The sequence below is a fragment of the Bombus bifarius genome, unplaced genomic scaffold (genome assembly GCF_011952205.1).
Source record: "Bombus bifarius isolate JDL3187 unplaced genomic scaffold, Bbif_JDL3187 scf7180000008199, whole genome shotgun sequence".
NCBI lineage: Eukaryota > Metazoa > Arthropoda > Insecta > Hymenoptera > Apidae > Bombus > Bombus bifarius.
Window position 1 is genome coordinate 3,615,031 of NW_022884505.1, and position 26,735 is coordinate 3,641,765.

Consider the following 26,735-nt stretch of genomic DNA (forward strand, 5'->3'; position numbering starts at 1 on the left):
CAAAGTCATATTTCTTTTAAGAACAGAAGGTATTTTTCCTTGTCCAATCGAAATTAAAATTGCCAATGGTAATAGACTCATTTACAAATATATTATGCGTTACTTTTTTACAAACACATTTACATTTGCTCGTATTTACAGTTATATCATAATGATAATTATAATATCAATATAAAATAATGTACGTATAATAGTTGTTTGACAATTGTTGTATATCACGGATAATAATATCACTTTCCAAGTCAACTTAGCAAACAAAGTTGCAATAAGCTTAAGCTTTGTCACCTTAAATATTTCTGCCACGAATTGCGTGATTTTGTAACACGTGATGCAACTTCTCCTTGCTGAATAATATCAGTGTTACTATATACAATGGGCCTGAAATTCAACAGCTTTTACAGAAACAGTTTATTATTATACCGCTTAATCATGGAAGAATACAACAGTAAATACAAAAAAAAAGAAGAGATTTCTTCATATTGTTACATCATTACAAGTATTTCATGTCTTGATCTAGTTTTTACAGAAACAGTTTATTATTATAATGTTTAATCATGGAAGAATACAACAGTAAATACAAAAACAGAAGAGACTTCTTCATATTTTTACATAATTACAAGTATTTCGTGCCTTGATCTAGCTTTCATAAAAACAGTTTAGTATTATAGTGCTTAATCATGGAAGAATACAACAGTAAATACAAAGATATAAACGAGAAGAGATTTCTTCATATTTTTACATAATTTCAAGTATTTCGTACGTTGATCCAGTAGAAAAGAAAACCTGCTAGAAAAGTCAATAATGCATTTATTAATTTTATAAAAATTCTAATCCATTCAATATCAATTTGCCACGAATTAATCGTATGACAAAGTATGACGTATATTCTATTTTTCTCGTCGTACGTATCTCGTCGTAATGCGAGCGATATAACGAACTTACTACAAAATTCCATCCTCATTCACCAGCCCCCGGTTTCCTTTTCCGGATTACAAAGACCTGACGTACCGTGCAAGTCTTAACCGAGTGCCAAAAAAAGAAAAAGAAGCACACGACGATCTATTGATATCTAAATTAATCATCCTCATTAGGTGACTGGATAGGGGAGGAGGCGAAGAAGACTGAGGGGGCGGTTGCAGAGAAAAGAGTACTCGAATTAGTCGAAAGATTGCCCGCCGACGAAATGCATGCAGCAAGCAGCAGCGACAAACACTTCTCTTCGGAGAAGACCGAGGGTGGAAACGAGAGTCAAGTATTGACCAAGATGTCACAGACGATCACAGAATCTTCCACCACACACACGACCACGAAAAAAGAGTACATCTCATCGACGACGTCCTCGACCTTGACAAAATCTGGACAGGAACCCAGCAGCGTTAGCGTGAAGACTACCATTCATAGTACGGAACAGTCGTCCTCGGAGAATGGGGCACCTCCTGTTGTGCAGGTTTGTTAATTCTACGGTTTAATCGATACTTTAGACTAGTTGAAGAATGTAAACCGAAGCTCCTGAATGATTTCGAGATTACGTGGATGTGATAGTGAGAGAAGTACGAACAGACTCAACATGTTGGTAGATTTTTTTTTAATTAGTCAGAAGATTTCCTAATTGAAAATGAAATTTCTAGTTCACACGAGGGCAAAGCAAATTCAAACTCAATACGAAATCAAAATGATACGATAAACGTATGTGTATAATGTAAATAATCATAATCTGTCATTGTTTTAAAAGCAGGGAATTCTTGGATATGTGAAATGGAAAATATTAAGACAAGTGGAACGACGAATTAATTAATTTTTCTTAGCTAACGTAGATTAATGGAATTTTCTTTATATAAAATTTAGAAATGAAAGATAGACGACGGTAAAAATAAAGAGAAATGAAGAAATAGCCCTATTCTTCTCATTATTAATTTCTGTATGTGAATATTATTCGACTATGTGCGTGTAAAAGACAGAATTTGGGATACGATAAAATAAAAATAGTAATGCAAAGGCGTGAATCTTTTTGACAAAAGGAATTAATCGTATTGGATCTTTTTTTTTTTTCACAGTGCTACAAAGTAGAAGAACACGAAAAGATTATTCAAGACCAACCAGGCGAGATTCGTCAAGAGAAAACCGTAGTGGTTTCCCAAGACGAGGAAGGAATCAAACGAGACGTCAAATCTGCACAAATGTCGAAGCCAAGTAGAAAATGTACAGCTCCGAGATTCGTTTCGCCAATCACGGGGATGATCGTGGATCAGGGTACTGATATTATCCTCGAAGGAATCATCGATGGTAAGATAAATATCATCCCTCAAGATATTAATTTACAGAATATTATTATTCTGTGTTTGAAGTACAATAAAATATTTATCGATTGATTTTGCCAAGCAGAATGCTTCTCTTTCATCGTAACGTGTAGTTATTAGTGTGTCTTTAACGAAACTGATTAAAATTTGCGATCATAAAATGATATATCATAGGAATGAAGTGCAACAAAACGTCTGACACTTTACTTTGGCACGCAGAATATTTTCTTCTCGTCGAAACTTGAGATTATTACGCTTCTTAATATATTTTATATTATGTAGAAAATCTGATTGTTCTCCTGCCAAAATTGTATTTCACAGCACCGTCTAGCGATAAATTAATTTTATTTCATCGTTCGTTTACCTTTTGTAATTGTTTCGTAAATCTTGTACAGGGTTCCCCCAGCCATTTATCAGCTGGTCGAAGAATGGACAGGAATTGAAAACGAAGGACGGAATGACGATCACGTACGCGCATAATCACGTTCGTTTGGAACTGAAGAACGTAAATGTTAAGGACGCGGGACGATACACTTGCACGGCGAGCAACGAAGTCGGTTCTGCTAGTAGCACTGCCGATCTTGTTGTGAAAAGTACGTGATAATTGAGAGAAATCTTATTTATCGATTAAAAAAAATTCTATGTATCAACGTCTTTCTTTTTATTAATTTCGAAAATTAAAACAGAGAATTTGGAATAACAGCAAGTTTCCTACGATTGAATGGCCTGATACAAATTTCGCGGTTAATCTTTGAGAATTGAGAGAAATCTTATTTATTCATTAAAAAGAATTCTATGTATCAACATCTTTCTTTTTATTAGTTTCGAAAATTGAAACAGAGAATTTAGGATAACAGGAAGTTTCCTACGATTGAGTGGCCTGATACAAATTTTGCGGTTAATCTCTAATTCCTAATTTCTATTTCTTTCAATTTAATTTCATTCTTAGAGCCTATTTTTAATGAAATTTCACACGGCTCCAATGAATTTCAGAAACAATATTCCCACCGGTGTTTGGCAGAAGATTGCAAGCTCAGGTTGTGAAACGCGGAGACCGTGTGAATATGGAAGTAGAAATCACGGGAACACCAGAACCTACAGTTACTTGGTTCAAGGACGATGTTCCTATCAAAGAACGTCCACCGCAATTGAGGATCAAGCAGCAAGGAAATTGTTACATGCTACTAATCGATAAAGGTACAGGGTGTTGAACATTCACTTAATTAATAAACAATTTATAAAAGTATTATTTTCAAGTTGCTCTTCGTGAAATTCATTGTAAGTATAATAAAATGTATTTCAGCTGAAAAAGAGCACGCTGGAAAATACATGGTTCGAGCAACAAATGCCGGTGGAGAAGCTCAAAGTATAGCCGATTTTGCTGTGTTCGAGCCAACACCAGACACCATGGTAGAAGTCCATAAAACTGTCATCTATGAGAACGTGCAAGACAAGAAAGTTATCCAGGTAATTATTTCTTTCTACGATCATTAATCACATAGATCAACTTTAACAATAACAACATTAATTTCGATATTTTAATTTCGACTTCTTTTAACATAAGATCAAACTTATATCATAAAATAATTCATTAAAATCTTCTAATAAAAAATGTTTGGATCAAAGTTATCCTAACATTGAAATTTTCCACTAAAACATTTGCAAATTAGGCTTTCATACTTTATCGGTTAAACGCCCAAACCAATTTTGTACATCGTCCAATATATTTAGGATCGACTTCGATATATTAAAGATGCAAACTAACAAAATCCAGTATAACAACATCCACAAGACTTACAATACTAAATTAAAAAATTCTTCAAAGAAAACAAAGCATAAAGTCGTATATTCGTATTTAGTCCGACGAAAAGAAGAGCGAGGTTCCCTCTAGCAAACAATCGACAAGCGAACAAGTGACAACGACGAAAATTCAACCAATTCCACCATTAAAGACAACTCCCATAGTATCATCGGCGTCAATGGCCGAGACGACCAGAACGGTAGAAAAGATCGAGGAACCAGGATCCAGTATGAGTCGTTCAGAAATGTTTTCATCCACTGTCGAATCTCATCAAAGTCAATCGAAATCCGAACAAAAGTTCCACATGAAGCTAGAGCACAAGACACCAAACGTCTCGGTAGAACCGAAGAAGGAAGAGAAAACGGTAATAAAAGAAGTAATTCGCGAAGAAGTAGACAAGAAGGGCTTCGAGCCAAAAACTACAGTGGTCGAGGAGAAAACGAAAATCGAAAACGAGAACATCGAAACTTCGACGATAGCCAAGAAAGACGCGTTGAGTTTCTTCGAGTCCATGACGAAGGAAACAGAGGCAACTCCGAAAGGTCCGAAAGAGATGATAAAATTAGTCGACGACGCTGATGGTCACGAAGTCAAGGTTGGAAAATTAACAAAAAATTACGAAAGATCTACTACTTTCCAAGAAGTGAAGAAACCAGAACCAAAGCCTGCGGAACTGCAAACTACGAAGAAAGCGGTCCACGAGATATTCACTAAATTAGAACAGGGTAGTACAGCTTCTCGTGGAGTGGACAACAAGCTGTTCGACTTCCCATACGAACCCTATAAACCACCGGTAGAGACCAAGAAGACAGTCGTGGAAGAAACAATGTCCTCGGGATCTTCTCTTCAAGGATCTGTAACTATGTCAAAGATGGAAAGCAAAATGGAAACTAAAATGGAGAGCAAGTCAGAAAGCTCTGAAATATTGATGGAGGGTTTTAAATTGGTACCAGAGCCTCCTCCAGAGATTGGTTACATGCCGAAGCCCGAAGAATTAAAAAAAAAACGCCCTGACGTGTCCATCAAGGCTAAACAGCTGCAAGAATCCTTCGACAAAACCCTGTCTCCTATAGATGCGCCTATCGGCGGTGTGAAGATTTTCCCTACACCTTCTCCAAAGATTAGCGAAACTCCGAAAGTGGCGCCAACCTTTTCTATGCCACCTCCGCCGTTTGAGCTCGAGAAGAAAGAGGTAATCGAGGAACCGTGCGTCAGAAAGGAAATTCACGAGAAGAAGGATTACGTGTCTTCGTTCAGAGCAACGTCTCCAACTAGGCCTTGGTCATCGTCGTCTGATGTGGAAACTAGGTCACACGTGTCTACGGATTTGTCAGAATACAGGTGTCAGTCAGCTGCATCGAGTCACCAGGAGATTCTTAGGTCCACTTCGCCTAAACCTTCGGCAGATGGATTGGCTATGGAGAAATCTTGGGCGAAGAAGTATGCTGATTCTACGAGAAAGTCTTGGCCCCCTCAGGAAGAGGCGAAGTTTAAACAGGAGTGGCAGACTCCTAGCGAGGATTTCAAGAGTACGCAAAGAGAGGTTAAGAGGGAAGTGGAAGAGATTGACGGTGGAATTAGAAAGACTAGTATGGAGTCGTCCAGCACTACAGAGAGGCGTTCGTGGAGCTCGAAACAGGAATCGATGGAGAAGATGTCGAAAAGAGCTCCGTCTCCACCTAAAATTCAACCAATCATTTATAACGCTGAAACCATCAAAGTGGATCATGTGGTGAATAAAATGGAAGAGAAGTCATCGTACGAAAAATACAGTAGTGAATTCGATACGAAGAAGTCAGAGAAATCGGAGAAGATGGAAGAGACATATTCAAAGAAATGGACAGGATCTGACGATCTGAAGGCTCCAAGTCTCGTCAGAAGTGTCGGACCGCCGAAAATACCAGTGGCCCAACCGTATCAGTTGACACCAACTCCTCCAGCTACGGATCAGATTATTCTGGAACCGGGTCCTCCTCCGGAAATCGGATATATTCCGGCACCAACGGTCAAAGAGAAAAAGATCGAGAAGATAGAGAAGTCCTTGGAGGTGTCGTTGGAGCATCAGCCAGCTAAAATTCCACCTGGAGGAATCAGAACCTTCCCTCCAGCCCCAAAAAAGGAGGAGCCACCTGCGTTGCCTCCTAAAGACGTTAGAATGACTCCTCCTCCTATCCCGGCCAAGACGCAAACACCTGTAGAGATCCTAGAACCGTTTCCATTTAAACCTTCTCCTCCATCTACGATAAAGACGCCAAAAGTGCCACCTCCGCCGACTCCAACAAAATTTATCAAAAGCAGCTTTACTCAAGAAAGTGACTACGAATCGGACATGGATAGTTTGATGAAAGCAAAGTGGAGGCCATACGAGAGCGACAGCGAAGAGCCACGTTATCGAAGAGTTCAGCCACCAGTGCCTAAGCAGCCGATTAGGCCAAGGTCGACCGAGCCTGAGCCACTTCCTCCATCTAAATTCGAGGTTCCCCCTGCAACTGTGGGTCCACCTAGACCCGTGATCACCAAAGAACAGCAAGAGAAAGTTTGTAAGAAGACTACGACCTTTAAAAAACAAGAGAAAGAGATGAAACAGCAACAACAGAAATATCAAGTGGTTCAGCCTCCACCGCAGATCGAATTGAAGCCTGGCTCTCCTCCTATCTATGTTCAACCAGCCGTGAAGAGTCCAACGCCGAAAAGTCCACCTGGTAAGAAGCCGGAATCTCCGAAATTCAAAGTGAAGACGTTCCAACAGGAAAGTGGATACATGGCAGATACCGACGAGCCGTTCCAGCAGAGAAGTTCGATTCAATCGATGCAGAAAAGCTTTGGAAAGCACGAATCTTCTTCGTCCATGACCTCTCACACGGAGTCGCGCACTTCGTATCAGGAAAGTCGATCGGAATATTTCGAGAGCAAAAGTTACGATAGCCGACAGCAGCAACAGAAAAAGGAATCGTTCGTGTCACCTGCTCCTTCGAAGCAGCCGACAACTCAGCCAGCCAGCGTTCAACAACGTAGCTCGTTCGTTGAAAAGAGCTACGCGTCCTCCGCGTCCCCGTCGAGATTCAGTTCTACGAAGGTTCGAGAAGTGTGCTTTCTGTAGCTTGATGTGTATAGAGAGCAGGATGAACAGCGTGGAATTGCTTGGATCGAAGAAATTTTTCTTTGTTTAATCGAATGAATCGATCATGTCTTTTTAACAAATGTCTTCTTTTAGCTTTTGTGTTGAGATAACAATTGTGTGTTAATTGCGATGCGTTTTTAACCAGTTTGTTATAGGTTTATACTTATCCTCTGAGAGTTGAACATACAGTTTGTTGCTTTGTAGTCCTCAATTGGTAAATATCTTGGTAGATTGTTACATTTGATTATTATTAAACCAAAAAATATATTAGAGCGAAATGTTAAAAGATTTGTTAAATCAGATTATAAAATCAGATTAAAAATATATGAAATATAAAACTCTGAGTGAAATTTGCGACGTGAAAAGCTGCTAATAAGTTTTTTAATCCTAAAGTAACTTTAAACACGTTTTTTATATTTTATATAACATCAGAGTGAATCTTCCAAGTTTCGAATGCCTTCGAATTAATTTTTGTTGTACAAAATGGTGCCAAATATTTGGTGTTCCATATAACAGAGTTAGTACGTCTAAAATCATTCAATTGTGATACAAGTACGTACCACGTGTCATATATTGGAGCATACATCGAATAAGATAGCACACAAAGATGAAAATTAAGGAATAATGGATAAGATGCAATATGTTACTTATTGAGGACTAATTGTATGTTTTTGTCTTTCTTGTCAGCATTAGCTAAGTATTGTCTTTCTTTCTTTTTTTTTTTTTTGCGTGTTTGATATAATCGTACGAAAACGACTGTAATTTTTTCCAGGAAACAATTTACACCACGGATCAGTCGCAGAAGAAGCTGGAAACAGCAAAGAAGATCCTGCCACCCTCTCCGAGTCCTTCGAAATTCGTGAAGAGCGAATTTCGCGAAAGCGACTACGAGAGCGACTACGATGGCAGAATACCACCCCTTTGGAAACCGCGGGGTTACGAAAGCGACGACCAGACTTTCAGACCCGTAAAACCAAGTCTCGCTGGTCCAGGTATCTATAAATTCTAATGTAAACGACAACTTCCTATTATGGTATTATTCAAAGCTCGTTACACGAGCCTATTAGAAATTGTACATAGTATTATCGTTAATAGTTTCTTCTGATGAATACAATATAAAGCTGTGTCTACATCATAGAGGGTAGTTTGATGACATAACTCGATTATCTTAAATTTTAATTAATAATGACCTATTTAATATATATATGTCGGGTTTGTCGGGTTGGCGCTAGTTTTAGGGGCGCGTTGCATATCTTCATTAAGACAAGCCATCGTCTTAAACTTTAAACGCGTTTTTCTCGAAAGTACTTTTTTCGAGTTGGCGTGCACGATATCTCAAGTTCTAATGAACCGATTTATTTTAAATTTGGTCTGAATATTCCTTATATACTCCTCTATCGTCCGGACCATGCTCAGCTCAAAATCTTTAATATTACTATTTTTTAAACGTTCGGAATTGTCAAAAAAAAAAACGTGCGGAATAAGAAATTTTTTTTCAAACGGCCGTCATTTTGTGAAAAAATGTTGTATTGACTTTTCCAAGATTCAGACGATAGCGGCATCCATACTAATTAAGAATCCGTTCGCATTTTTTGTTTCGGATGACCAGAAGAGTTGGTATCATGCACGCCACGACACCCCATTTTTTTGGCAGCACCCACTTTGCCGGCTCATAGCTTTTTAAATATTGAGTTTTTTTCAGTGAATTTTTTACGTAATCTCGAAATATCAATAAACAAATGCTAAAAAGAAGGATAGCAAAAATATTTTTTGTTTCGCTTGTACAGAGCTTCAAAAATCGCCCGAAATTCATGCCTCTAGACCAGAATATCCCCTTACAGTAAAGACAATGTTCTTAGGCTCAAACGAATCCACGATCAACGGGATAACTCTTTGTACAATTGAATATCTTTTGAATCTCAAAATGACCTTAGCTGTGACGCACGGTATCTTTCTGACTGATCGACCAGACGTTGTGTGTAAACTCTCCAAGGTGATCATAAGAAAAGAAGACTGACACGACCACACTTGTCAATTGCGTATTGATCAGGGTTATCAACAAAGTTCCAGGCGTCGTTACTAGACAGACCCGCGTAGAGTCGTCACAGCTCCTGCCCCGGGGCTTGTTTGTTAATACAGCGTGTGTCCCTCGATATTGGTACTTCTACTGTTAAGTAAAAACGTTCATCCCGTGACCGTGGCTACGTTCGGCGACCAGTCGTGTCACCTCGAGCCCAAGCCCACTGTCACAAATCTCGGGCAAACGTAATCAAATCGTATCACAACTTTTACTTCTAAGTTCTATTATTTAAGTACAGCTATAATGAATAGTTTAGACCAAAGTATTGGGAATCTTCCCAAAATTCCAAGAGAAAGGTCCGTTGTCCCTACATCTCCGACATATATATTTAATATGACTTTAATATGAGATTCCATTAGTGCAAAGATCAAAGTCGTTTCTTGTATCTCATAATATCATTCAAAGGATCGTCGTCCTGTTTTTTCAATTCATTTTTTCCGAGTTCTTAAGGTCATATTTTCAGTTTGTCAAAGATAAATCTAATCCGTAATTTCCCTTTCGTTGTGTTCGTCTAATTCGTCTGTACATTTACCAAATGAGAGACATAAAAAGTTATAAAGCATCGATGACGATGGTCTTTGGAAAACTTGAAACAAAGGGAACTAATAAAAGGTGTACTACGATAATTGTTTCTTGAAATGATAGCGAAAGATACAGTTTGGTAACAGGATCTAAACGTACCAAAAACTTGCAGAAGGATTTATTTTATTATGATACTGTTTTATTATATCACGTAGATGCAGCTTGATATACATTGTATTGTCACATTGTAGAAATATTGGTTAAGGGAAATGTCATTGTGAAAATAAGAATTGCTTTCCAACAGCGCCAGTAGAACAAAATCGACTGGCCGGTGTCGATGGGTCTCTCACTCTTTTACGACTTTTTTCCAGCTTACAACAAGTAGTCCTCCTGGCAAGCTTTCTTCCCTTCTCGTTGTTTACCTCGCAAGATAAGTTCTCCTCTCTTCCTGCTTCGCTTGCTTCTCTCTTTTCTTCTCGGCCACTCGAAGTACGTACTTGTGTTTACCCGCTTTTTCTCCGAATCTTTCTCCATCTATCTTCGTGGCTAACCAACTTCATCTTCTTCTACTTCGTCTCCATCGCCTTTGTTCTATTCTTCGTTGTTTCTTCACGCTGGTTTCACCCTCGTTTCAAAACACTGAAACTTCGTTTCACTGCACGTGTCTTCGCTTTCGCGATTTCACACAATCGTTCATTCAAAAACAAACCAAAAAAAAAAAAAAAAAAAGAAAACAAAAGAATCAATCAACATCGGATAAAGCCATCGAATAGAGGAAGCTCGATGATCCATCGAGAACTCGTTTAAACGAACGAGAACGATTCAACGACGCGTGAAACCGACGTCGTCACGACGCGCGACCCTTCTGTCCGCTTTCTTCACCACGTCGACGTCTCTCGATCGAGGTCACCCGGGAACTATTTTCTACCGATAGGCAAACCCAGGGAGCCTCGAACGCCGCTGATCGAGGAGATCTCGAAGAAGGAGCTCGAGAGAAAGGAGGAGAGAATCGCAACAACCACTCCGACCAAGCAGAAGACGGTTCTCCTTCCTGGTTCTCCGCCAGAAATCGCCTATGCACCGCCTCAACCAACTTACTACGAAGCTCGATCTGGTATGCCTTTCCACAACGCGATCGGCACGGAAACCAAGAAAACAGTCAGAATGGACGAATCCACGGAAAACAGCAGAAGAATCGTTACGGTGGAGCAGACTAGTCGAGTGATCAAATTTGGCGACCAGAAACCATCGGCTGACTTCAGAAGCTTCGACACGACGCCCGATCAACGACACAAGTCGACGTTTAAAGTACCGACTCCAAAGAAGTTTGTTCAAGGTCAATTTAGAGAATCAGATTACGAGAGCGATATCGATACGAGGATCAAACCTAAATGGGCTCCAGCGGACAGTGACACGGAGGAACCACGGTACAGGAAGGTTCAACCGCCTATGATGAAGGCGCCAAGGTCATCGAGTGCTCCGGTTAGACACGAACACGTGGTTTCGCCGTTGGAGTTTGACACTGGGCCACCCGTGATCAAGAGACAAACGTCGATGACCCAGCTAAGGGACGATAGTGGAACGAGGAGGATCGACTCACAGATGAAAATTCAGAAGGAAGTTAGCTCCAGGCAGGAGGATGTGCTGAAGCCTGGATCACCACCTGAGTTTGGTTTTATCTCGAGGAGCGACATGAAGAAGGCAGCCAATCGTAAGAATCACGTTGATGTCTCTGTTCTTGCGTATGCTTGCCGGCAGGGGGTTGCTTTGGGTGTTTAACGTTTGGCAGGGGTTCGTTTTGGGAATAGGTGAAGATTCATGGAAATGTAATATGTGGCCTATATCGTTGGGAGGACTAAGGAAGTAGATAAAACATTTTCTAAGAGGATTTATACTTGATGAAAATTCATAGAATAATGTTAATCGTTATGGATGTATCTGACGAGTTACTATGATTTAATGAGAGCACGTGTTTAGTATATGTATTGTAGTATATGTATATTTATATGTATATATATCTGTATTGTGGTATTTATCAAGTTTGGGGATTCTTGTCGCTAATAACCTTGCAGTTGACGCGACATTAAGGTGTTGTAACATTCAGAAAGGGAATGACAATTTAGCAAACATCATTTATTCAGTAGGGATGCAGCGAAGCAAATTCTATTAACCCTCAATTTGGATTTTTGGATTATTGGTATCGACGATAGTTTAGATTGAAAAGAAAAGTTGCTCGTATACTTTTGGTGTATTGTTTTGTGCTTTATATCTTACGCGATGAAAGCTATCAACCTGTTAAGTTTATTGGAGAAATATTTTCTATGTTTCGTTCATTCATAGCTCGAAATATTGAAATAGTTTAGATATACGAAATTATTTATTTTGCAAAAAGAGTCTATTTTGTAAGATTTACAGCGAAATTAAATAGGAAAGCTAGAGATCGTACGAAAGCTAGAATACAAATGAGGATTAAGTAGGATAAATTAATCCAAGCAAAATTATCGTGTTTACCTATAATCCGACGATACCAATTGAAGATTAATCACCTTTCTCTATTTATTCGAGAATCGCGACTATTCAAATTCTTATCTTCGCCATCTTTTCATTCTGATAAATAATTCGCGGTTATCATCTTCTCTACACTCTAACTGTCTATCTTCCTCTGCGCGCTTGCTGAAAGTAAAGCAAAGTAAAGAAATATTTCGCTGGCGAGCTGTGTTGTCCCGTAACACAAAAAAATCTGAAACATCCGCAGACGTCGCGTCGCGTCACATGAGCGACATGACCAGCAGCTTCAAATCGAAAACCGAGAAATTCGTCAGCGACATCCAGTCGGATCTGAAGCAGGGCAAGCCGATCCTCAAGCATCCGATCGATAGCCGAGCCAGCGATGGCGACGAGCCCAGAACTTACAGAGAGGAATCACGACACTCGGAACATGGTAATTTAGACTCTATAGTAATTCAATTATACGATATAGTATAAATAGTAGATGCACATTTTATGGCTAATTCCATTGAAAATAGTATCTTTTGTCATTGAAATACATGTATGGTTAATCGTTATATTTTATACTTTGAAGCTAAACAAGCGTTTGCTTAGAAATTATTAGAACTTCAGATTTTATTGCAGTATGATTAATTGCTATATTTTATATTTTGAAACTGAACAAGCGTTTGCTTAGAAATTATTAGAACTTCAGATTTTATTGCAGTATGATTAATTGTTACATTTTATACTTTGAAGCTAAACAAGCGTTTGCTTAGAAATTATTAGAACTTCAGATTTTATTGCAGTATGATTAATTGCTATATTTTATATTTTGAAACTGAACAAGCGTTTGCTTAAAAATTATTAGAACTTCAGATTTTATTGCAGTATGGTTAATTGCTATATTTTATATTTTGAAACTGAACAAGCGTTTGCTTAAAAATTATTAGAACTTCAGATTTTATTGCAGTTTAATTCTATGACATAATTATATTTTATCATTGAAATGCATGTATGGTTAATTGCTATATTTTATACTTTGAAGCCAAACAAGCGTTTGCTTAGAAATTATTAGAACTTCAGATTTTATTGCAGTTTAATTCTATGACATAATATACAGTTTATATTGCATTGCATTGAAGATAGGATCTTCTACTATTGAAATATATAAACAATTAAGTACTGTATCTTATATTTAAAAATCACGTAACCATTTGCTTAAAAATTATTACAAGTTTCGACCTAATACAGTTATATAGTATATATATAACTGTACATTTGTATAGTATAGTTATATAGTATAGTTCATAACCCCATTCCATTACGAATGCAAAGTCGAGAAATATTCTGCTGTCACGAGACAGTTACTTGATTGCACAGAAAGTTCAAAAACATCGTTTCTATTCAAAGATATAATTTTACAACCTCCGAAACAGTTAGAAAAATCAACTATCATAGTATCGTAGTAAAGAAATCCCAGCGAATACTCGTCTGTCTCAAAGAAAAGATCTTCGAGAGGCAGAAAAATTATTGCAAAGCAGCTTCTATTTAACTTGATCGAACATCGATAATACCGCCACTTATAAAAATATCCAAACAAAACCATCGCAAAGAAATATCTTCAACCAACAAAAATCGCAAAAAAACACAGGAACGAAGCAAATCGACCCAGACACCGGGCTGATATACTTCAAGTACGACTTTGGCTACGAGTTCGGAATCGTGCTTCCTGGGGAAGGCAAAAGAACAGTCAGCAGTACTAACAGAACGATCCAAGGCCAACGACGAGCCAGCGACATCGAGGTACCCATCGTTCACGAGTTCACTACGAGGAAAGAGAACGGTTTCGCGAAGAGAAGCAGTTCTACGGCGTCTTCGACGCGACAGAGCAAACCAGTTGGCAAATTTGGCACGTCGAAGACGGTGAAATGGGAGCCAACGTCGGAGAGCGAGTTCTCGGAGGCGGAGGACATCAGAAACGCGAGAAAGAGGCATCAAGAGGGAGGAAGCACGATGGCGCCACCTAGTCTCGTTATACCTTGTTCGCCATCGCCATCCAGATGGGATCACACGACGCCCAGTCCGATTTCCCTGAGCCCAAGCTTACCAAGTCTCTCCCCCAGATACAGTAGCGCTACAGGACCACCCAGCAATGTCGACTCAGCAGGTATTCGCCTGCTTCTGCGACGATTGTATCGATAACGAGCTATTATCATCGCATTTCTTTAGCATCCGCAGCCCCTCAGCTTTGGATACTTTTGTTTCTTGGTCGTTTGTGTACCTGCAATTTTTTACATTGCCTCCGCACGTATTTGTATTTTCGGGTTTGCCGTATTTTGCACTTGACGTGGTTTGGCACAGAGTGTAGTTTATGACGCTTGGCGTAAGTTTCAGAAGAACACCAATTCGAGAGCTTCGTGCCCGGTGGAATTTATTTGGCGCAAATACGATTTACGTTGTTGACTTTTGGCAGAATAGCGACACAGTTGTAAGAAAGTCAGTTTTATATGGATAAAGAAATTTCTCGTAAATTACAATGAAATTATTCGTAACTAAATAACGAATGTTGGGAACGAAGTAGGTTTCAGTATATTTTAAGCGCAAAGAAACATTGTTAAATGTTATTAATACAATAAATTTCCGTAAAATCTGTGGCTCACATATAGCTCAACATTTACATTATTTCATTATCCATCTGTGTCGTTATTCTTCGATTTGCATTTGCTGGAAAAAAGAGAGAGTCGAACATTTATGCATTCACCCTCATTTGGTATGTTAATGGAGCGTAACGTTTTTTCGAATTGCTTCAATCCAATATTGTCTTTATGTTTGCTCCATGCTGTTTCCTCGTTTCTGAAAAATTCGAAGTTTATTCAATCTTCTTGTTCACTGTGTTCTCTCGCTTTAAACAAATTTTATGTTTGTTTGATATGCTTTCCTATCATTTTCTGCTGTATACGCGTACCTTCTCCAATTTGATTTCTTCCGCAGCTTCTTGCATTCCCATTGCAAATATTATACGTACGAAAAATTTCTGCCTCTTCTTTCTTTCAATCCGCTTCCATTTGATACACAATTTTTGGCTTCTACCATCGCTTAAATTTAAAAATATCATCAATATACTTTTTCTACCATACCAAGCTATAGATTAAATGTGTTTAAATTACTCTAATTAAATCTGGCTGATTATTCTAGGATCACCATGGCCAACTACTAATGGGGTGGCCTCGAGCAAAGAAGTGATTCAGCCTTATCTAGAAATACTACCGAAAAAGGCACCTCTATTCATCACGGTAACTTAAACAAGACACTCTATACGAACAAACGTTTAAACAAACCGTTTTCTTATTGTTCGAGAGCCGATCGATTTATGTGATGAAAATTTTAGCCATTGAGAGATATCGCGGTGGTGAGCGGACAAACAGCGAGATTCGAGTGCATCGTTCAGGCTGAACCACAACCGAACATCCTCTGGTCTAAGGATGGCAGGATCGTCGAGAATTCATCGTGTTACGAGATTCATTATCGTAATGGCGTTTGCCGTTTGACCATAGTGCGAGCTTTTCCTGGTATGCAATTAATATCATAATTAAAATTACGTTTTTATTTTGCGTTACAATAAAATTGTGTGTAATAGCCCTGTGAAACTGTAACAGTAATAAAAAGCGAAGTTTTCTAGAATTTTTTCTTATTGGACGTTTAGTTTTGCCTTTGTAATTAAACAAATTCTTCCCTTATATTGGACTTTTAATTTCGTTGATAATTGATTAATACAATAAATAAAATTCGAATGGGAAAATATTGTGAAACGTTGGTTGTGTTACGAGATATTAATAATAGGATGATTTACATATATTTTAGAAAATTGTACATCAATTCTTCTAATAAAAGAAATTTCTTCTTTTCTTTTCAGAGGACGCTGGCACTTACGCGTGCACTGCAACGAATAGCTTAGGTTCGACAGTAACTTCCGCCACCTTGCAGGTGCCAGGTAACAGACGATCAGTATACGCGCCTATTTAATTATGGTCGAGAAGGGATTAAGCAAAAATAAATTAAAAAAAAAAAGCGCAACGTAATCTAATACAAAGGTGGTGGAACATTGAGCCTCTAGCTTCAGCCAAACTTCATGATTCGCGGTCGTTTCGCTTAATCGATCCTTTACCATCTCTAAAGAACATGGAACAAACGAATCAACGAATATTTTTCTATCGATAAAATCAAACAAATTTCAATCAAGATGAAATTATTCAAAATCGCAATGATACGAAAAATATAATGCCCGTGATAAGATAAATAAAATTATTTATAAATGAAAAGCTATTAATAAACGGGCATGAAGAAAATTATAAATTAGTATTTAGAGCAAGAATATTCTGCCCTTCGAAGGGTGCGAGTCATTTTTCTTTTTTCTTTTGCATTTTGTACGTACGTAAAAACAAAACGAACGATTTTACGACAGGGGCGAGGAGAACTAGTCAAAATACGAATAGTGAGAAGTTGAAGAAAAATTCGCGAACGCTGGTGGATACGCTTTTCACTCTTCCTTTTTATCTTTTGTTCTTTTATCAGCGCGTAGTGAGCTTCCTCGAATGCATTTTCTGTCGTTGTTGCCGTGGAACGATTTGAACACGCTTTAATAGTAAGTCGTTTCTCTCTGTCTATTCTATTCTATCTCCTTCTTTCTTCTCTACTACCCTAAGCATTTCCTTTATCCTCCCTCTTTCATTCTCGACAACTTTTGTCCTATCTTATTCTTTTTATTAAGCATGTAGCATACGTATTTATAAAGATTCTTCCGTTTTTTCTTCTTTTTCTTACCTTTTTTTCTTTTTTTTTTTTGGAACTTTTTCGCCTGCCCTGTCATAGATTAGAATCGCGGTAATTTAAAAGAAGTTGCTACTAAATAAAAAAAAAAAAAAAAATTGAAATCGAGCAAACTAAACTTTGTACGAACACGATATTATTTAAAAAGCAGACGAAATTATAGATGTTGAAAGAGCGATGAAAAGTTAGTTTCCTAAATAATTGCAAATGAAATATTTACTTAACAATTGTTGAAATATCGTTTTAAGATTTTACATCAATTCAATTTCAAGTGTGAAACACCGTGATTCTGTACGAAACAGATACTAGTCAGTTTATCAAGCTACTACACTCAAGCGACAGAATTATTTATTAAACGAACGAGAACCGATAATATAGAAAAGGTTCCGATCATCGAGACGTAATTTTCTTTGAACTATAGTCCGAGATATAGCATTATTTAAAACGCTTTGTTGCTCAGAGTGTTTCGAAATACAGGAAACCGTAAAATAGATTCGCATAGATATATTGTTATCATACACTGTCATTCATCGCAGCAAACAATTTATTGGTATACTGTGTAAATAAACGTGTGCTTCCTCTGCAATACAAAAAAGAAAAAACTTGGGTATTATGGTGTCACGAATTATTTTCTCATTCCCTTGTTCCTCTCTTCCTCTTCTGTGTTTCTCTGTTTCTATGGCTGATTGTTCTTTATTGGCAAGGGTGCGATTTTGATACGGTGCTGGGACAGAGCATCGATGATGGTTATGACGCGAAATGGTAGGTGTTTCTGCTAATGTAATTGGGTATCAGCATGACATAGTTTTAAGCGGTGAAGCAATTAACACACGTTGGTTCGTTTCGAATTCATTTGATCTAGAATTTAATTCCATATAATTTACGATTATATTTAATATTTTGAACAATTTGTTCTAATAAAAAGATATTAGAAAAATGATGGATATTTGGGAGATAAAAATGATTGCTCAGAATGTAAAATCAGCATTGTATTTGACGCGTTGTAAAATTTGATTCAACAGAAAATTAACACGATTGCTGTTATTTAGAGATTAAAAATTATTATTCAAGATTTAATTTCATCTCAATTTAATTTATGCAACCGTAGCTTATATTTAATATTTTGGACAATTTGTTGTAATATCGTGACGAATAAAAAGATATTAGAAAAATGATAGATATTTGGGAGATAAAAATTATTACTCAGAATGTAAAATCAGAATTGTATTTGACGCGTTGTAAAATTTGATTAAACATAAAATTGACACGATCGCTGTTATTTAGAAATTAGAAATTATTATTCAAGATTTAATTTTACCTCAATTCAATTTATGCAACCGTAGCTTATATTTAATATTTTGGACAATTTGTTGTAATATCGTGACGAATAAAAAGATATTAGAAAAATGATGGATATTTGGGAAATAAAAATTATTGCTCAGAATGTAAAATCGGAATTGTATTTGACGCGTTGTAAAATTTGATTAAACATAAAATTGACACGATCGCTGTTATTTAGAAATTAAAAATTATTATTGAAGATTTAATTTCATCCAATTTATGTAATCGGAAATAGAATTGAAAAAATTAGAGAAACTATTGATATTGGAAGAATTAAAATTATTATTCAAGACATTGGACGAAGTAAATGTTTTGAAATTTTAGAAACATGAGTGGTTATAAATTATAGCAGAAATATTTGTATGGAAAGAAGAATCGTCTTACTACGTTATACCATGTTGTATTTATACCGTAGAATTGAGACGTTGTTATAAAACATAGCAACAGATTATACAGATTTGCACAGCTGTATTTATTTTTAGTCTTTCATGATTTTCTATACACTTCGCAGTCATTAAATACTGTCAATCGTATAAAAATGTCACCTTGTATTCTTCTAATCGATTTACGTAAATCGAATTAACCTACTTTCGATAGAGAATAATTAAGTACACAAATAAAATAGTAACTTCCTGAATCGTTGTTCGAGAAAAACGTTAATTATATACGATAAGATAGTTGACATCATTCCGCTATTTTTATTAGAGAAATATTCCTGAAACCTTCAGCCAGTGATCGACACTGACAAAAACTGCACGATCATAAATTTTGTCTGGTTACACGAAACGTATCGTAAATAGCAACAAATCAATCAGTCACGATATTGAAATCAATCAAAGAAAATTCATTCCAACGTATTGCTCAACCATGATGTACATATATCACTCAGCAGTCCTCTTAAACGTTTAAATCTTCTGTCTTACCAATCCATAAGTACCGAAATATCCAATCATGAAACGATAATGGAAAATAAAATCTATATATCTATATAATTAAATAAAATCTGAAGTGGCAATAAAATTTCGCAAAACTCGCACAAAGATGCTTTGTATCTACGAATAGTGGGAAATATTAAGTTGTTGGAAAAGTTTCTTTCGTTTCATAAGGCGATAATAGACGAACGACAATTTCTGTTTTATATTATTTCATTGAATTAGGTATGACCCATTTCGTTCTATTTCTTATTATTATTACGTTCGTGCATAATTCAATAAACATTGTGCGTCTATTATTTCCTTATAAAACGAAAGAAACTTCTCGGACAACCTGATACTTTCGGATCAAATAAATTCGAGCGTCATTTCGAAAAAGTAGCAATAAGAAAAATAATCAGCTTGCGATTACGTTAGCGGCACGTAAATTCCCGTTTCCGTGTTATTTTACTTGGTATACGTAGAAAATTCTTGTGAAAAAAGGAAAGGGGCGGGGAATGTTCGAAAAAATAAAGCGTCGCGAATAAACGGGACGTTCAATGCCGCAATAACGTATCGAAAAGCATTGTTCCGCCTTGTTCTTGTTGCACGATTAGTCATACGTATTTCAGGCACCCACTTATTTTCGGAGAGTAAAAGAAATATGTAGAGCGCAGCGACGCTGTTAGCGAATGTTAGCATTCGGGGGTTACTAACACCAGCGCGGATGTTTGCACGCCGTGTACGCTTGTTAATTGAGCTTTTCTTTAATCACTCGCATCACGGCATCGTATATATTTGGCCCAGTGAAATGAAACCCTGACGCGAATATTTTATGCGGCCTCGACGAAGCAACGAAAACGAGACGATTTTTAGGTAAATAGATATTTCAAAGCAGAACACGATGATTAGTTTATAATTAACAGCCAGAATAATCAGGTTGTTTGGGAGATCATTGTGTGTATTTTTGTCGAATATCTAAGAAAAAATGAAAGAATGATAACTGGTTTTGTAATTCATAGTCAGAATACTCAAGTTGCTTGAGAAAATTTGTTGTCCACTTTTATTGAGTATTAAACAAAAACGTTGGTTTGTAATTAACAATTTTAAATGTGTGAACTGTATTTTGAGTATCAAAAAAAAAGAAAAAAGAGGAAGGATGATGATAATTGGTTTGTAATTTATAGTCGAGATAGTTTTGGGAATTTTTGGGAAAGAGAACTATTTTGGGAATTCTTTTTGTATCTTAAAGGTAGCTAGGTCCTTTGCAATTGATAATCAGAATATTTAAATCATCTTAAAATGGACTATATTTTCTTCAATTATTTATTTAATTATTATTTACGAAAATGGACATACACTTGGAAAGATAAAACAAATGATTTTCGTTCCTCGAAACAGAATTTTCTTCGAACCAGCGGCAACAGGTGAATTTCATTTTTGAACGGAATTTCTAATCTGGAACCGTTCTTCGGAGAATGTGTCTAATTTTAAAGTCAGCGGCGTTAGACATGTCCACGTATATTTATATGTAACATTGTCCGCAAATTTGGAAACACTATTCTACTGCTCTGCTTCGAATTTCGTAACGCATACATACGTAATGCATATATAAAGCAGGATATTGTTACGTTAGAAAATGATGAAATTTACGAGTCTATCGCGAAACATTGCGTAATAATATTCGCTATCGAGTTCGTAAACTAAAGAAATAAAGAACCGATCGAAATCAGATATGTTCGAGGTATTAGTCGACGTATTTAAAAACATCGTTCTATCGAAACGTTATTAAAAAAAAAAAAAAAAAAAGGAGAAATTAAGAGAAATGAAAAATAATAGCAAACTGTAAGTCAATAAATCGCGTGAATTAAAATGAGACGAAACGATAAATATATTTCCGAGGGGAAAATTCATATTTTTGGAAGAAACGAATACGCGAACGTTCGTATGCAGGATGAACAGGCTGTTGGATGATGCGGTATGAAAATAGACGGTAAGGTAATCCCGGAATGCGATGGAAAATATGAGTCGACGATCCAAGAATAAACGAGAGAAAAACAAGCGGTTACGATTGTTAAAGATCTCGGTACTATTTCTCTTTTCTTTTTTTACAAAAAACGCGTCATAGCTGTTCGTTCGTTCGTGATATTAAATCGCCTGGTCGACGAATCATTGCGCAATCTTTGCCACTTCTAGTACGATTTACCAAGATTCTTCACGAGAAACGATATTTGACTTTGATCGGAGGCACCGATCGTTTTACTTAAAATCAAATACTCGCAAAATGGGCTATTAATTGATTTTCCATAAGAATTATTATTCTCGTTATCTACATGCATATTTGTTCGAATCTTTTTAACGAGATTTTCCAAAATAATGACATTTTTTATTTAGTATCTAACTCCAGTATTATATCATATTACATTATACAAATATCGTAATTTTGCGATCAGCTTTGCTCATCTCTTATCGTTGCAAAAAAACGATGTAAGTAGTTCTGTCCACTTGTATGGAACATTCCATGTAATTAACTTGGATCTTCGGATTTCCATGTATCGATCATGTACCGAGGCTTTAGACAACGCATAATCGCAAAGTTATTATTACATCGTCTTTCTAACAATATTTAGCAAAATCAGGTTCGTACAATTTATCAGGTTGTCCGGAAAGTCTCTTTCTTTTACAGACACGCTTTTTACAACGACGTATCTTTATACAAACGTGAAACCTAATCTGTCGAACATTGTGATCTTTATCTTGATAGAACAAAATGGATCATACGTAATTCGATAAAATAATATAAACCGGAAAATATTGTGCATCTATTATTTCCTTATAAAACGAAAGAAACTTCTCAGACGACCTAATACCTTGTTCCAAAGCATCGTTTCAATCGACAAATGAATGATGCAACGAAACCGGAAGTCATTGTTCGAATTACCAAACAGAAGCAATCTTTCGTTTAATCATTTCGCACGGAATCCAACAAGACGTAATAAGACGAGATTGCAGGTCTCCGGAGGTTTGGCATGCAACAGTGGCCAAAAATAGTGCTGGTTCGACCAAATTTTAAGGAGAAGCTTGTTGATCGAGCGGAAGCATCGTCGCATTCTTTTCATTCCTTCGTTCGATCCGTAATTAGAAACAAATCAAGAGAATCCAGAGATAAACACGATAAAACCGATAAAAGTCGATAAGTTGCAATTCTTTTTGGAGATTGTTCATTTGCTTTATTTTTCTTTTTCTTTTACTAGAAAAAAAAAACGTTACATTCCGTTGATGTAACGCTCGTTGGCACACTTCCTATCAACTAGGACATTGACATTTAAACAGCTTTGGAGAAGCATTTATCTCGCTCATTCTGTTATATGGTTATTGATCGCAGTCGCTGGTAAATTTAATGGGCCATTTGACACATTCCAGTCGTAGATTCTTTTTATAGTTGTCCTTTTGTATTGCCACCGACAGGTGACCTGGATTTTCATTGTATTTGGCAGATATTTATTGCTTTTCTTCTGGCTTGTGCTTGTTGTTTACTATGGATCATGCAACTTCAATAATGTACAATCACGCGTTTAACGTTATTTGACTTGTCCTTTTTTTAACTTTAATACTCGTTTTCTCTTTAGGAAATTCCTAAATATAATAATTGTACTGTTCCGTTCAGAGTGAATTTTATGTAACATTTACCTTTTAATAACAATATAATAAAATTATTTCAGTATATTTCCGTTTCGTGAAAAGCTCTTCGGATAATAATATACAGGGTGGTTGGTAACTGGCGGTACAAGCGGAAAGGGGGTGATTCTATGCGAAAAAAGAAGTCGACAATGTAGAATAAAAATTTTTTTTTAATTTTTTTTTTAATTTTTCCATCGAGACAACGATCTACAGTGAGATACGTTATAACGAGAAGTGATAAAGTGCACGCGTACCGAGCGAAAATTCAAAGTCGGTTTTCTCGAAAACAAAGCCTCGAACGAAAAATTTTTATTCTATATTTTCGACCTCTTTTTCGCGTAGGATCACCCCCTTTCCGCTTGTACCACCAGTTACCAACCACCCTGTATATTTATTTACAATGAAATACTTGTTAGATCGCGTAATCCCTTCATAAATGGACTGTTGATGTTTGTGCAAATGTTATTCTTTGTGGATAAACTTAAAGAAACTAGAACCTACGTATAGATTGTGTTTCATCCACTAAATCTTATAAACAATACTACTTTAGATATTTTATATATTTCTGCGTATTATATGCATTCTGTCTATTTTTATATCCTTCGACTTGTGATGAATAATTATAATAAAAATTCGCAGTGTACTAATAAGCACTAAAAATATAAATAATTATAATAATAATGCATCTTCGTGTTAACACTAGAACTACCGATAATTAACACGAGACTATTGCTACCAAAACAGTGAAAATGACTGGTCTTTAAAAAATACGTAATAATAGAATATTTGTATATTTATTGATTTATTACTTTCTTACAGAAGCAATTCCACGTTATGTAGTACATTTTTGGTACTGTTAATTCATCTGGGACCATAATCCTTAAACGAGGGTTCACACATTTATAAAATTGTAAACAATCCAGATTTTTCCTGATAACTGATTTTCATCATATTTAATGATACACGGTAAAAATTTAAAAAATGTGCGGCAAGTTGTATTAGGTCGTCCGAAAAGTTTCTTTCGTTTTATAAGAAAATAGTGGATGCACAACATTTTTCGTTTTATATTATTTTATCGAATTACGTATGATCCATTTTGTTTTATCAAAATAAAAATCATAACGTTCTACAGATTAGGTTTCATGTTTGTATAAAGATGCATCATTGTAAAAGACGTGTCTGTAAGGGAACGACACTTTTCGGACAACCTAATACAAAACGAGGAAACTGATTAATTGAGGTTCTATAAACAGAACCTATAAACCTATAAACAGTACACTTTTACACTTTGACAAGTACCAATCATTTTTACTGCTATTGGTATAAGTAGCCGTGATACAAAATTATTTTCAGTTTGAGTACATAAAAAACAAAATAAAATTCACTATATTATTCTTTTAGTTATCGTTGCGAAAATCATTACATCATTGCGGGAAAAGATATAACACGAAGCAGGAATTTTAAAATAAAATTGTAAAACCAGTCAATTTGATTGGTGTGGTGGTTCTAGTGTTAATTAAATTCTATAAGCAAGCCGATATAATAAATGTTGTAACGTAATTTCAGGAGTACCTTCGCCATTCTATGGGACATATCGGGACCAAAACATCGGCGAAAGAGCGATCGAGAGTTCGCCCAGGTACGTAGCTCTGAGGGACCTGTTTCTACCGCAAGAAAACTACGTGAAAACGACACCTATGAATCGTCAACATTCGACGCGACACGATTCCTCTGTCGCGTGCAACTTGATCGCGGATCGCAGGTAGACTCCGATCGATCGAATCGATCGATATAGCGAATACCACGGAGAGACTAATCGAGACGTTGTTTCATTTAGTTACCCAGGTGGCAGCTATCGCGAGAGACGATTTACGGCGGAAGAATGCGACCAGATAACAGAACGAAATGTGATAGCGCGACGACTCGAGTATTCCGATTTCGAGGCGGACGATTCGTTTCACGATGATTTCTGCTTCGATCGCGAATATTCCCGTTACACGTCGTCGAAACCGAGGCCACCAGACAAAGGTAAGTGTCGTTCATTTTTATTTGACGACTGTGTAAAGGAAACGCGATAACGTAGTTCCGGTGTATTTCCAAAGTTGCTACTTTTCTAATTTATGCTATTTTTATGGTAGTTAAAAAACGATGCTTTAATACAATACAAAAGAGAGGAAATTCGTCGGGTTTTACGATGTTAGCTTTCTAAAAATAGACGATACATTGACGAAGTGTTATACAAAACCAACGGCATAGTGAATCTCGCGATTATCGATGTTCCTGAAAATGTTCAACAGGATGACAAATATATAGATACATGCGTTTAATCTAAAAAGCAAATAAAAATGTAATATTGTCGCTATAAGATTAATCGACACTGTGTTGAAGTTTAAAATCGCGTCTCGATAGGATCCGAAGAATCTGATTTATCTTCTTTCTCCCGTGTCGTCTTTATTTAATATTTTCTGATTTTTATTTTTCGAAACATCGACAATATCTGATTGGCAAGAGTTGGATGTACTTTCTGTGGCTGCAGTATCGTATCTTTAGAAGTTGAGCTGTTGCTAGAAGATTTCTAATATTATGTTAGCGATTAATAGAAGAATAGGACACTTGTTTAGAATATACAGCCATTTAGAAACAGTTTCTGCAAAATTAGGTTTTTACCAAGAGGTTCCCAGTCTGTTTCTAGTGATCAGCAAAAGAACAGACATTTTTACTTTCCATAGCCTGATCTGCAAAAATGAATGACATCTTTCTTACGGTTCCGACTTTTGATTTTTAAAATGCGTCTTTCGTCGATTTTAAAAAGTAGGACAGTTCTTAAGAAGGTAACTTCAAAGCCTCTTCTAAAGAAGATGATTCTTAAAAATAGCATCTCTACCTAACTCCAGCGTGAAATTCTAAGATATTTTCTATTAGTAGTCTCACGGCTATAAAATAAGAATCCAAAGTTCTACGTATACCAATATTCCTCTTTGTTTCTCAAAATTCTCCAGTTACGCTCAATCTCATCGTCACAGTTTCTGCTCTACCAATTACCAGCCGCTAAAATCTACCTCGTGGTCGCCGCAAAAAGAGCGAGTCGAATTCAGCGATCCAAAAATACCTTCGAAGCCACTCACCGAGTTATACGTATTCGCGTAATCCTTCCTTTTCCCTGCCTCTTAAAATCATAATAACGAACCGCTAATAATTCTAAGAAGCGAAAATTTCAAACAAACTCTCACACCCACGTTCGCAATCAAACAACGTCCACCATCGTTAACCCGTCAGCCGCGACACCGAAATCGCGTCTGCTTATTCCCTTAATTTCGACGAGCCACGCCATTCTCGCGTCGCGTATTTTGCATTGCGTGAAAGGTCCCTTTGTGACAAACCTATACGAGACATTCAGTCGGGGGCAAAAATAGATGGACAAGAATAGTGGAAATAGGTATCGATGAAATTCCATTAAATATGGCTCGTTTGCTCAAAATTGTAAACTTTCGATGTTTGTTGAAATCGATGTTTCTGTTAAATTTCGATTATTTGTTAAATAATTCGTGTACCGTAAGGATATACAGGTTGTCCCAAGAATCGTGATACAGACGATAATAGAACGATCATACGCGGAAGAAAAGAAATCGGAACTGTGGAATAAAATTGTTTCGTACGAGCCAAG

The 26,735-nt window shown here is 36.7% G+C and overlaps 1 protein-coding gene across 6 annotated transcripts in view; it reads left to right on the top strand.

Annotated features, from left to right (window-relative positions):
- LOC117210299 (titin) overlaps positions 1–26,735 on the top strand; it is a 245,115-nt gene that overhangs the window by 73,413 nt on the left and 144,967 nt on the right. For 5 of the 6 annotated variants that reach the window (XR_004488081.1, XR_004488082.1, XM_033453192.1 and 2 more), the window contains exons 1-2: positions 24,641–24,833; positions 24,909–25,099. Coding sequence is in view for 4 of the 6 variants with exons in the window: in XM_033453192.1 (XP_033309083.1) it covers positions 24,769–24,833; positions 24,909–25,099 (256 nt within the window). In the remaining 2 variants the exon portion in view is untranslated. Of the gene's footprint in view, positions 1–1,091; positions 1,448–2,054; positions 2,284–2,692; positions 2,891–3,290; positions 3,495–3,600; positions 3,765–4,156; positions 7,175–7,991; positions 8,212–10,755; positions 11,533–12,576; positions 12,763–13,962; positions 14,479–15,506; positions 15,605–15,699; positions 15,881–16,224; positions 16,303–24,637; positions 24,834–24,908; positions 25,100–26,735 lie in introns of those variants that run through there. The other variant, XM_033453195.1, reaches the window with a different exon arrangement.